This window comes from Pagrus pagrus, assembly GCF_965226575.1.
Source record: "Pagrus pagrus genome assembly, chromosome: 2".
In the NCBI taxonomy this organism is placed as follows: domain Eukaryota; kingdom Metazoa; phylum Chordata; class Actinopteri; order Spariformes; family Sparidae; genus Pagrus; species Pagrus pagrus.
In genome coordinates this window covers 5,538,159-5,551,409 of record NC_140186.1, presented here as the reverse complement: position 1 = coordinate 5,551,409, position 13,251 = coordinate 5,538,159, and the positions used below count along the sequence as shown (strand labels likewise).

The window sequence follows — 13,251 nt, the reverse complement described above, 5'->3', positions numbered from 1 at the left end:
TCATGGACTACCTTCAATCATAAATTAACCCCATCTTTTTAGGTTTTGGTGCAAGTCTCTGTATCTCAAAAATATTTTTATAAATAATATTTAAGTGATTTGAAGCAGTACATTATTTAATAGTTCATTCTCCACATCTTCTTTGGCAAACCGGTATTATAAACCCTTCTCGTTAACACTTACACATCTTTTTGTCCGTTTTTAATGACAGCCTGGGGCACTAACTGGTTTACAGAGCACTGATTAAGCACTTAGCCAGTCATTAATTAAGCCTCACAATCAGGAATGCACTGTGGGACCAATTAGCGACAGCGTAATGAGCAGGCATGGACATTATGTAAGTGGTTAACAAACTAAATACATAATACACTGTAATTAATAATGGAACACAAATAAGTAGTGTAATGACTGTGTGATGATTTAAGTAACAACTCCCGTTATAAGAGTTGTTTGAGTGAAATATAATGATAGAAAATATAAGTTAAACTCTCAAAATGATAATGCAAATAATGTCTGTGGTTGACATTTTCTCTTTCTTTAGAATGGATATACAGCATTTTCATTTCTAAATAACAATGACTGTGTGCATAAAAATGTATGATGAATGACCACTGACACAGACAAACGTATAAAAGTCTTTATTCTGATCAAAACGTAATAAATGGAATGTTTCCTTGTATTTGTGTGTCATTTTACAGTACATGTGTGTAAAACGTGAAGTGCTTCATTATTGTTTTTTGAATTTCATATTTTGATTTTAAAAAATTACATTTTTAATTAAGGTGCTACCATTATTTTACACACTTAAGGCAAAGGCGAGAGGAATTTGCACTTAGCAAGCAAGTCGGATTGACACCACAGGTAACAGCATCAAGTCTGAGTAATTTTGATGTGTAGTTCCTTCAGACCTTCCAGGCTGGCTTCAGGTCCATCTTCTGACGACACATATCCAGGATAAGTGGGGTAAAACTGGGGAGCTGATGGCTTAATGCTGTCACCTCCCGTCACTGATGATGGAGGCCGAAACAGTGGTATCAACTTGGCATGAGCATAGTCAATCTCAAAACCCTCAAAAATAAGCCCCGTCCCCCAGGAGCCCAGCCCCTCCTCAAGAAGCCTCGACACCTCCCAGGTTGCGAGCACCAGCTGCTCATAGTCCCCTTTTTCTAGTCTGAATATATCCGAGGTCAAAGGTCGACGTGGGACCAGCACAGTAAAGCCAGGGGAGTTGGGAAAAGGGGTGAGAAAGGCTACGTGAGACTTGTCTTCCCACACCCGCCACTGCTGCTCCTCCCCACGCACGATGCGTGAAAACAAGCCAGAGTGAGCCGGATCGTCCCCGAGGAAAGTCAGATTGGGCGGCGCGTCAGGTGACGGGAGCTTGGCTCTGATCTTGGCCTGGATTTCAGTCAGGCTGGAGTCACTCCATCTGGGAGCAGTCCTGGAGGTGCAGTAACCTGGGTCATGGGCGTTGTGCTCCTCATCTCCTGCCAGGTGAGGGCGCCACTCTGCATCCAGACCATGTAGAGGGAGAACAAGGATCTGCAAAAAGGAAAATGAATGTATATTTAGTTACTCAGACTCTGATTGACATGAACACAGGAGCCATTCAATCTGAAGCCAGGAAATCAAAGTTTTTACATTTGCTGTTTTAAATACCTTTGGGTGGCTGACTAGGTTAATTGTGGTTCAGAGGGTTTCAGTAAACTTTATTTTAGTACCTTACAGAGTTACGTTCAGTTGCACGCTAAATTTACTGTGGTTGCTCTGTGAAAAGCAGCATGGCCTCAGCTAAACTGCAGCGAAGCCTTAAAAAAAATGTTTGTCTTCATTGTTATGAATAAACTTTGTATGAACATTTTATTGCCAGCCTTTTTTTAAAATTATTGTTATTATTATTATTATTATTATTATTAACAACTACATCTCCCATGAGATTCTGATAAAGCACCTATGTGTCTAGTAAAACACTAGAGGATGTACTGTACAGCCAAGCAGTTTATCCACTTGTCAAACAAACACCTCACCTGGGCAGGTCTGTCTTTGTGGGGTCTGCTGACCAGCGCACACCTGCGCACTGCCAGCCTGTCACAAAGCAGCTCTGAGACGGCTCTCGCCCCCAAAAGCCATGATAAAAACTCCTGCTTCTCCAGGTGGAAGATGCTGCCTCCCAGGCTGCCTGGGGTGCTGCTCTCCAGGATAACAGTGCCTGGGGTCCAGGGCCGGGGGTGAAGGTAGGCCGCTAGTCCCTGTGACTCCCAGATGACATGACGGGGAAGAGTGGTCATTCTGTTGAGCCTAAAGGTAGATACACAGAAGATGAGGCAACGGTTACTCCTTACACAATCAGGGGACAATATTATTATTGTTACATTCTTATAATCTATGTGAACTAAATCAGACTGTAAACACATTCAGATACAAAACATGTCATTATCTCATATAATATCTAATATAAACTAACCTGCAACAAATATTTCTGTACTTATTATCTACTTGCTTTAAATAAAATTATAAAAACAAGACAGGACTAATTTTAGTTTGATATTTACTTATGTAGAGGATCTCAATACTTCTGTTACCACTGATCTATAGTGAATACACAACTGTTTCACAATAAAGTTTTGTATCTATTTGGGGATGGAAAAGATAATAGATAATGCTACTATGATATAAAATGTTTAAGCACTATTAATGCAGTTATTTCCACGTTTAAGCTGATTTATTGTTCCCCAAAAGAAACAACTATCAGCTCTAAAACAGTTTGTGTACATTCCAGATGATCACATTAGCATAAGTAGCATTAGCTAAATTAGCTTGTCAGAAAGCTTTCTCTGGAATTAATCACGCCTAGCCACAAATGTTGTGTCCATGGTTTGTACAGTTACACGTCAGCGGCTTTAAGTTCAGGTAAATCTGTCAAAATAAAACCCAAATTAGTCTGACTGTGTATCACAAGAGTTAACCTAAGTTAGCTAGCTAGCATAACTTTGTTCACCAATTTCGACTTCAACGAAAGGTCACATTACACCGAAACAGGGGCTACTTAGTAAGTGACATGTATGCCGATTGTGTTTTCACATCGAAGCCAATCAGAAAACTCATAAGTGATGGAGTAAATATCATTTTTAGCGTAAAAAAAATACCTCCCTACTATAAAACATCAGTTTTTTGAATGGAGTCTGGTTGAAAAGTCTGTCCACTCGCTAGACCGCCGGGGAGCAGTCGGTATTTTTAACGTTAACAGTTCAGATGAATTGAGCTGACCTACCTTCTAATAATGAAGCTTGTAAACAGCATGAAATAACGTAGGAAGTGGGACTGAAACCGACCTGTTTCCTACTTCTCTCTGCTCCAAGTAAAAAGTGGCGTAATAAGCAGAAACAGCTATAAAAATAAAAAGAGCGCTTCTGCTTCGCCACATGTGTCGGTGCTGATGAGAGAAGCGAAACTAGGACATTGTTAAACCAACAGTGTGGTTACAGAAGTCACTCATGACCATTAATGTGTGGGCCATGGATGTATTATTAGTGGATACAGGACCGGAAAATGGCCGCCGTTGATTTCAACGGAGTTGCTCGCCTGGCGCATACGCCGAAAAAGTTTCTGACTTCCGGGTTTACTTCCGCGTTATGGGGCCCATAGAGCATGCGCAGTTGAGTCACCCCCCATGATGCTCTGGGGCCTCCCATCATGCCCTGGGGCAATGAGAACGAGCAAATTGCGTTCTGGACAAGCGCTGCGCGCTCATGAGTGCTTGTGGATGAGTTTGACTGGTAACGACAAATCTACACAATCAAATGATGGATTTATAGCGCACATCAACCGATGATGTTCTCAAAGTCATGGTTATAGACTACACGTGGTAAATTTGTGTTGTTTTATTTTTTTTAAGTAAGGATAAAACGTTGTTCTCCGCTGTTTTCCTAACCCTCCTCCGGTCGTATGCATTTGTTTTCAGCGAAGTCAATCGGTGGATCGATGGATTATCATATACATGTTATGTTGTGTGTATTTGTGTAGTCCGATCTGTCATAACCAACAGATTACATGTTACGGGGCGCGTAACGTGTCGTGGACTCACGGTGCCACAGAGATGGGAGCTTTTTTTTTTTCACCGAGACGAGAGAGCTGAGCCTGTGGCCAGAGCGACTGTCTGTTTAGTGTTTCATACTGAACACAGTGACTCAACTAAATCACACACTTATGGCACTATAGTCTACACATGTGAGACACAGTAATGATGGCACATGTTCCACCAAACACTAACAAAGTGATACACCATGTCCAGTCTCCTCTATTCAGGATCCTGACTCTCCCTTTCAGGCGGAGCTGCTGTGATGTGTAAACAATGTTGTGTGTGAATCCAATAAAGTGCAAATATCTACCGAAGTGCAAGTGCCATTATTCATGTGCATTAAGTTGATTGTTCATATATGTATAAAAAAAATAATTGTAAAATATTTCCAAGGCTCAAACAAATCTGTCCCAAGTAAAAATTGTTTAATTTGTGATCACAGTCTGCAAACCTGAGAAAAATAGTTTGTAAGAGCCAAGTGAGAGTATAACATGTGACTGCATGTTGACTGTTGTTTTTTACTTTCTTTAAATAGAGAATGCTTTGACATTACGTAACTAAAATGTGCATTTCTTAATTCATTTTATCTTTTTTTTCTATTTTATTCAGCTTTATTATTTATTGCGTTGTCGTTTATACTTGCATCATCATCAGTATGCTCTGCTGCAGACTGCATGACTCCAGGCCATCAGACTGAGACGGTTCAAACCGTAATAAAAGGTCGTTATGACAGGATGAAAAGGATATTAAACAGTCATCAGACCCTGGTGACACACATCACCGACACTATCACATGCATGGTAAATAACTTTTTGACTTTTCCACAGCAGTGGACGGCAGTAAGTGAAAATGTGGTCATTAAGCGGGTGATTTAACGCCAAAATACCTTTAAAATTGCATTTAAAAATACATGGCATTAAAATATGAAACTTGTATCACAACTCTGTCTCGAAAAAGACTCACCCTGGAGTCATTTAATTCACTTTTCCCACCACGTTTAGCCCCGTTCAGAGCTGTCATTCAGCCAACAGGCATCCTCGCTCCCGAGACACAGCGCGACCGCGCTTGGGAGTTCACGCACACAGCTGTGACGTCACCATGGAAAATGAGACTTTGGGGGGGCTTTTCTGGCCTTTAGAAAACTTTTTGACGGTTTAAAAGTCCATGACTTAAAAATATGGAATACAAAGATTAGCAATTAACAGTGGTGACAGCTGGAGGAGTCCTGAGAACAGTTTTACAGGCTTCTCTTTTACTATTACGGCTTATGGGAAAAATGCTTTCTGGGCCCCATGGGATTTTTTGTTGCAATACCGCGAGTGGCCACTGGAAAAAATCGGCGTGCCTGCTGAGAGGCGTCGTCATATCCAGGTTATATTATAGATCCATGGTGTGGGCTCATGTCAACTGGCAGGACTTTCTTCTTCTTTTCCCTTTTTTGCCGTTTGAAAGGTGGAATAGCACCATCTAGTGGCCGGGAATGTAAAAACAGAAAGCCCACTGGCAGGAAAAACAAACATTTTCTCATCTAAACTTGGTTTAGTTTTATTTACACGACTATTATTGCATTTCCAATAAAATGTAATGTAATGTAGTGGATTCAGTAGCACATGTTCAGCAAATCCTGGCTGATTCCTGTGTGCACAGTTCAGTTGAGTGTTTATTATTTACCTATTTTATTAAGTGGTTGATTAAAACAACCACTTAATTTGGTCTCAGCACTGAAGGTATTACACCACACTACTCAAAATGAGTTAGGGATATTTTAGAGTGCACATTTCATTTGACTTTTATTGCATATCCATCCATGCACATGCATATATGCACCCATATCCCAATATCCCTAACTCATTTTGAGTAGTGTTTAATGATAATAGGTCTAACTCAATCTAACATCTCTGACTGCCCAGAGAAACTTAAACATGTCGACTACGACTTCTCATTTTATGACTAAACACCTAACAATTTTATTAAAACAAAACAATGTGAAAAAAATCACCTGTTAACCCTACAGTAACAGGTTTGACATACATTTGTCAAAAATAAAAGAAGCCAGTTGGCCAAAGCCAATTCTGTAAAGTATACAATCATTGATTTTTTTTTAATACCAGGGTGAAATGAATGGCAACCACGAAGATGTACTGTATGTGTCCAACTCCTATGGTTTCCTTTAGAAAGTGTATTTTGTAAATACGACAAACTGAAAAGTTCAGGTCATCTTGGCACTGACTCAACACTTGGTCGTCATGACCTGTGTCAACACAGCTGGTCGTCATGTGACCTGTTAACACAGCTCTCCAACAGTGTGCCATGACATCCTGACATAAGGTTGTGACATCTTCAGTGTCGGAATATTTTTTGGACAGGCCCTCGACTGAGTGTTTTACCTCTCCGACAAGAAACACTGCTAACAGTGACATCCACTGTGGTTGAGCCTCTTGATCCCTCAGTATTAGATATAAGTTACATGATATTTGTCCTTTTTCTAACACAGTCATCTCATCTCATCTGTGTGAACATGAAATCTTTGTTTGCTGTTTGAAGAAATGACACCAGGGGACGCCCTCGAGCTGCAAAGCAAAGGGGAGTAAATGACTCACTGGTAGATTAGAAACAACTTAACACTTTATCTTTTAAAAGAAAAACAAAAAAAACCCTTTGACTCATGACATCTCGCCCAGTGTACTACTTTATCTGATGTTCTGTTTCAACACTGTGAATTCCTCTTATCTTTACTTTGTTCTCAGAAGCGAGCTGGTTTCCTCTTTCTGCAGAATGTCAACATAGAAGAAACCTCCGCCCACTTCTCACTTACTACGAAATGACTCACTACACACACGACACACACCCACAAACCCACACACATATAGTACTCCTGTTCCTGTGAGGACCCTCATTGAAATAATAGTTTCTACTCTTTTATCCTTAACCATCAAAACTACCGAACTCAACCTCAACATCACCTCAACAGAGTCCTAACCTCAGTTGTAAAAAAAAAACAAGTGAAATACTTTTGAGGAAGTGAGGACCAGACAGCTGTTTCAAAAATATCCTCACTGAAACTTCACATCGCTCCTCACAAAGTTTGACAAATCACACACACTATTCTCATTATGTGTGCAAAACTGCCAAAAGGTTTTCACTGTCCTTGCACTCTTGAACCTCTTGGGCCAAAAGTATTTGAATACGTTTGTGGTCAAAAAAAGGAAGAGGAAAAAAGGGAACACTGCGCTCTTAGGCAACACAGACAGTGTACACTTTGTCTTTGATAATGCAAGCAAATTTATAATGCAGGCAGTTTGTCAAAAACTGTGTCAAACACCTGTTACTGCTTCTCCCTAAGAGCTGCTCAGCTGTATATTTCCTTTAAAGTTGTAAGGATATATGTGCTGTATGGTCATATTATTCTTTTTCAGTACATAATAAAGAATAAATGTTAATTCCTCTGGTTTTCATGTGGTCTCACATGAAAGACAGCGAAGCACAGTGAATACGCGGTCGTCCCACTTTCTGGTAGTAAATCTGTCTTCCTAATCTGCAGCCCATGACCTCAGTAATGAGCTCAGCTGCTCAGAGATCCTCTGCGGAGCATTTCTTCTGAAGACAAGCGCGATGATTCACTCAGCCGGAGTGGGCTGCGGGTCACGCTGGGTGAAATTCAGGAGAGGAGTACAGAAATACCAAAATGAGATGCCTCAGAAGTGCTCTTGCTTTTGGGCTCGGTTTTAAGGAGACAAACAAAAATTGCGTTGCAACAAAATCTGCAAATTAAAGGGCGTTACCTCCATCACACACAAAGAGCTACTTAGTTACAGTGACTTAAATGCATTCAGATGGTTATATTACTATTACTGCCTCACAGTTGTTAGGTTAACTGGTGCAGGGCGGAGGTATGAAGGACGTTTACTGACACAGGATGTGCCACAACAAACTCTTGTGCCATAATCCGGCCCAGATGTCTAAAGAATGACACCAAACCACAAACTGGTCGACTGGAGGAGGAATTAAAATTCTTTGATAAGACTGAAACTGAAAAAAGCGACTGATTGCCTCACATAGGGCTCCTGCGGTCATGAAAGAGTTAAAGCAAAAAACAAAAAGATGAGGAACTGGTCCTTCCTTTCTCTGATCCGACTACGAAACTCAAACATTAACCTCGTTCAGGGACTGTTTGATGCCTTTGGCCACATGTAGTTTATGAGTGTGTCCGGCTCTTCTAGGTCAGGCTGACAAATGGCAGGAGCTGTAGTAAAGTCTCATGTGGTCAGGCCTGCTGATGTGACATTCCCTCCTGTAACCCTTCACCTGTTCTCCATCACATGCAACATAGAGTGTGATGGAGTTTTCTCACATGGTTTCTGTACTTGCCGAGGGAAAAAATACAACAAAGCACTGTTTCCTTCAGAGTTTTACTGAGGTCATGAGCAGGAAAGCGCCTGAATCATCCCTTAGATCATCAAGTTATATTCTCCTCGGTGGAATATTAGTCAACTTTTAGTAAAAACAAAGAAGCTAAGGAGCAACACCATCCAAATATTTAGCCTAGATTTCTGTAAAATGTACTTGTTTTACCTTTCAGCACATGAAACCTTGTTTCTCGCTTATGTATTTCCACTATCTCCTTTCTTTGCATTGCAAATCAACACATCGGGATAACAAATTTGTATAGCTGCAGCTGAGATAACCGCAACTCTGTGGGGCTGAACTCAGACACAGCAGTACTTTGAGCTAAATGCTAACGTTGGACACCCAGCCCAGTCACCAGAATACAATGTTGGAGGTTTACGTTTCTGCAGATCATGGATACGTCCAAATTTCTCACAGTACAACATCTCTACAGTGTCATGTTACGTTCATGTTAGATGTTTAAGAGCTGACTTTCCTAAGCAGACCAGACTTTAAGCGCAGCACAACACAAAACTGAAAACTGAACGTAAAGAAACGTAAAGTTGCAACATATTCTTTGGTTTGCAGAAATGGACATCGCCAACATTTATTCTGGTGATTGGATTGGTACATTATGACAAATGACAATTTGTCATAATGTAAACAAGTTAAGTTAATTTCTCAAGGAATAAATCATCGGTCTTGATGAAAAAATGTGGCGTATTTAGGTGGCTATCTATGAGGGAGTGCAATTTGACGCAGATCTCAGATCCAGTGGGCGTAAATTATGGTTAAGCAGTTATGGGAGGTTGAATATTTATAGTGATGCAGGATTATCGAGTTTGATATTGGATTAGGCTTGACTGAATTAGCCGGGACTGTTGGGCCTTGGCGGAGGTATGCACCCTACTCTAGTTCAGTCTGGACTCACACCGCCAAGGTACCTAAACGATATTGTTCTTTAGTCATTTCTAAGGCAAGGAACCTTACTTATACCATTCAGGAGGCTACAATACAACCATGTTCTCATTGCAAGCGGAAGGACATCTAAAATGTTTAGGGCAAGTGGATCTGTTGTTTTACTGGTTTTATTCAATGTAGGAGGCTTCATTCACCACTAGAGATTACATTATTTATTGTAAACTCTGGTGATCTGTATCCTTCTTGCAGCAGAACAACAGAACAACCCCTCCAGTGTTTTGGCAGATCCGTATTAATCCATTTAAAATGATCTACTGTCTGTGTTTCAGTGAAAATCTGTCGAAATGAGTCTAGTGAGTGTTAAATATATAAAGGTCATGGACTTCCCTGTATTACGGTGTTGAGTAATGTCAAGGTTATTACGAAATGTAAATTTACAAAAGAAAGAAGCAAACTTGGGACCAGTCGCTCTGCACACTCTGCTGCTTTAAGTCTACATGTGTCAACATAAGTGGCAGTCCAAGATAAATCCCGCAGTCCAGTTTGTTCCTGGGTGACTTTTCAATCCATAAATAAGAATTAATTTTACACACATAACGTATCATATCAACGTGACAGTATCCACAGTTCATACAAGGTTATCCAGCACATGTTCCCCATGTGTCACACGCTAAAATCCGCCAGGAATAGACCTGAGAACAGCCCGCGGTCGGAATATCAGAATGTGCCAGATTGCTTTGCTATCACTGACTTACAGTAGAAAAACTATGTATAGCCTTACAGCCTTACTGGGTTTCACCCCTCAGTCAGAGAATGTAATTCGAAATAAGGCTGAGGATTCTCTGAGCAGTCTGCACTTTAGGCTGTGTGAGTGAATTTTACCCTTTTAAGACCGGTTTTACTAGTTGGCTCCCGGCAAAATGTCTAAACAGATGTCACCTTTCAAGGAAGGAAAAGAGATTAGAGGAGGGCTTAACGATTCATACGCTACGTGGCCAGTTTATAAGGCACGCCGAGCTTAAACTAATGCAAAAAGCAGTTCAATAAATCCAGACGTCATAAAGTTTAATAGAAAATATAGTTTGTCAACCGCGGCGTGACAAAATATGAGAAACACCACCAAGTACAGCCTCCAAAATGACCTTAAAGTTAAATCAGCACCTCTCTATGACAGTTTCAACAAAATCTTAACATACTAAGATTCATGGAGATGGTCAGTTCAGTGATACATGTGTCAATCCTTCCTTTACAGAAGCCTCTTTGACCACAAAGCAGCACGTTCTGTGTTGTATGTAAAAATAGGCTTTAGTTCAGACCAACCCAGTCGTGACAAACTCTCCAAGTAAGACACATGACTGCACACAAACAGATTCTGGTCTGACAGAGTCTTTGTCTAACGAAGGAAACAACAAAACTGACCCCGCGTCACCCTGCCATGAATAAATGAACTGAATGAATCAGTTGTGATCCTGATTACTACGGACTGTAGAGGAATGTGACAAGACAGGAATAATCTGCAAGCTTTGCCCGCAGGCACCACACCACACCCATGATCCGCTCATGTGGTTAAAAAACGGTTTCTCTCCATCAGCCAGCTCTCTGGAGTGAAGAAGATCACTTTACTTAAAACTGTGCTTCTTTTTATTTTGCATTAATCCTTGTTGCTTTAAATCAAACTTCTCAACCTTCGCAGGGTCTATGTGTGAAGCATGTTTGGAGTTTTCTCTCGCAGTAACCGGACTCCACACGCACGTGATCTTCAGCTTTACCCTGGGTGTTTCAGATCATGTGTCATTTGAGGATGACACTCACTATCTCTTTCTCTAAAGCAGGTTCTACCTGCCGCTTAGTCACGCATCAACTCACCTGGGCCATTTTCCCACCGTTGATTATGAGATTATATTTTAGATCATTAGCCAAGCAAGTATAGGCATTCAGAGTAAGTGTAAGAAGAGTTCAGACTGAGGATCCAGGCTGGATACTGTGATATCTGTGGAAGTCCATTTCTGCCAGTAAAGGGAAAAAAAACAAGACTTGGGGAAAAAAAGTCAATATTATGAGATATTAAGTCATAAATACAGGATAGAAGTTGAAATTATGAGATATAAAAGTTTATGAAAAGTGATGAAAAATACGACCAACACCTACTTTTTAGACTTAGAGGGTTCACACGGCTTTTTAAAAGTAAAATTCAACCACTTTCAAGCTACCAAAACAAAACTCAAAGCATTTTATCATCACATCTAAACTGTTACTATAAATGCAATTGTGTAAAAATACAGAATTCCTATATCCACACAGCGATCAATGTATTTACGTGTGTTCTGATCATGACTATTTAATCTCAAGGAGACAAAAAATATTGCCAGGGATTGTTTCAAATATTAAACCATTTCTGACTTGCATGAGTGATTGTGGTGACGAAACACCAGTTTATGTTGAAAATGAAGCACTTTTCACAAAGTATAATTAAATTCAGTCATGCTCCTAACCTTGAAAACATAAAATTAAGCATTTTCCAAACCTTAAAGACTTTGTTTGAACATAACAACAATTAAAAAAAGAGAGATTAAAGAGGATTTACAATTTCTTAACAACTATTTCAATTTCAGGTATTACTCTTCTGATCGGCTCATTTGAAGGAAACACGAGAGTCATAATAAAGCAGACTGTATTATCTCTGTCTCTGCCTACAGTTGGGTCGCTCTTCTTATCTTTGTCTTCTCAGGAGAGCGAGGCCTCACTACTGTGGAATCTGTCAGGGAGGAGTGAGTTTGTATTTGTGCCTTTGCTTCAGGGGGTTTTACTGCCAAGACTAAATTTACACAGCTGCTTGACAGTAGTCAGCACATTGCTAGTATCACTTTCGGGGATACTACACTTGACTTTTTTCCCCCAGAGGAAGCACAACAAATCATCAAACCAACCCTCACTTCAAATATTGTTGAAATTAGAAAAACAATGTCAACTTATATACCATTTTGAAATCAGTTATACAGGCTGTTCATACTCTAAAGGTGGTTGATATACACATCTGTGGCACTGTGGACCTAACTGCTCTGAAACATCTGTAGCTCAACCCCCATGTTGTGTTTCCTCCCGCCCTCGTCTCTTTGACATCCGCCTGCCAGAGGTGTGAGACTGGTCAGTGCAGTCTGGTTTCACAATTACAAGGCCCTTCCCGTAAAACTTATGCCCAGGTGTTTCTCTCGCTTTCGTCCTCCTTCTCTCATTTCCTGACAGAAAAATGCAGATTTGGCTTCAGGCGGTGACACAGGGACTTCACTTCAGCTATTTGCAGTTAAAAGTCGACCAGTATGAACTTGTTTTCTAAATTAAGTCAGGGGGAACTTTACACGCACTGACACGAACTGACACTGACTATCAGGGATTTTGTGTGTGGGTTAATAAGAGTAAATAAGTTAAATAGCAGTCTTCAGGAATGACCTTTAATCACATCATCGTGTTCATATTGGTGGCCACTCACTAGACTCACTAGTCCACCAGGTATGCTTTGGTTTTCCCTCCGACTATGCTCCTGTGTTCACACCTCTTTTCTTGGCACCAACCAACCAGCTTTATTACACTGCTGTTTAATCACTTCGACAAACCAAACAAAGCTTAGAGGCAGAAGCTTTGACTCATGCGTGGGACATGTAAATACCAGTACGGTACACTGTAGTAAGGGCAGTGGGGAAATAACACTGACACATTCCCCAACACCTTTTCTCCATGATACGTTTGATGGTTCCCTTCTTCAGACCAGATTAATAATGTACATATGTGAGACATATTTAGAGTTTGACTTTTATCAGAAAATCAGTTTCTGCTATGATCATATTGTAGATTATAGGCGTTTTACTCTT

At 40.5% G+C, this 13,251-nt stretch overlaps 1 protein-coding gene across 2 annotated transcripts; it reads right to left on the bottom strand.

Annotated features, from left to right (window-relative positions):
* Positions 1-623: 623 nt before the first annotated feature.
* LOC311270435 (uncharacterized protein) lies at positions 624-3,508 on the bottom strand. 2 transcript variants are annotated; one of them, XM_084375291.1, is made up of 3 exons: positions 3,333-3,508; positions 2,028-2,298; positions 624-1,542 (listed from the first exon to the last, which is right to left on the bottom strand). In XM_084375291.1, exons 1-3 carry the CDS (start codon positions 3,422-3,424, stop codon positions 871-873), a joined length of 1,035 nt encoding a protein of 344 aa, XP_084231417.1. In that variant the 5' UTR covers positions 3,425-3,508; the 3' UTR covers positions 624-870. The 2 variants fall into 2 exon arrangements, with proteins under 2 accessions (XP_084231417.1, XP_084231418.1); XM_084375292.1 differs by having other exon boundaries at positions 3,272-3,440.
* Between the last annotated feature and the right edge of the window lie 9,743 nt (positions 3,509-13,251).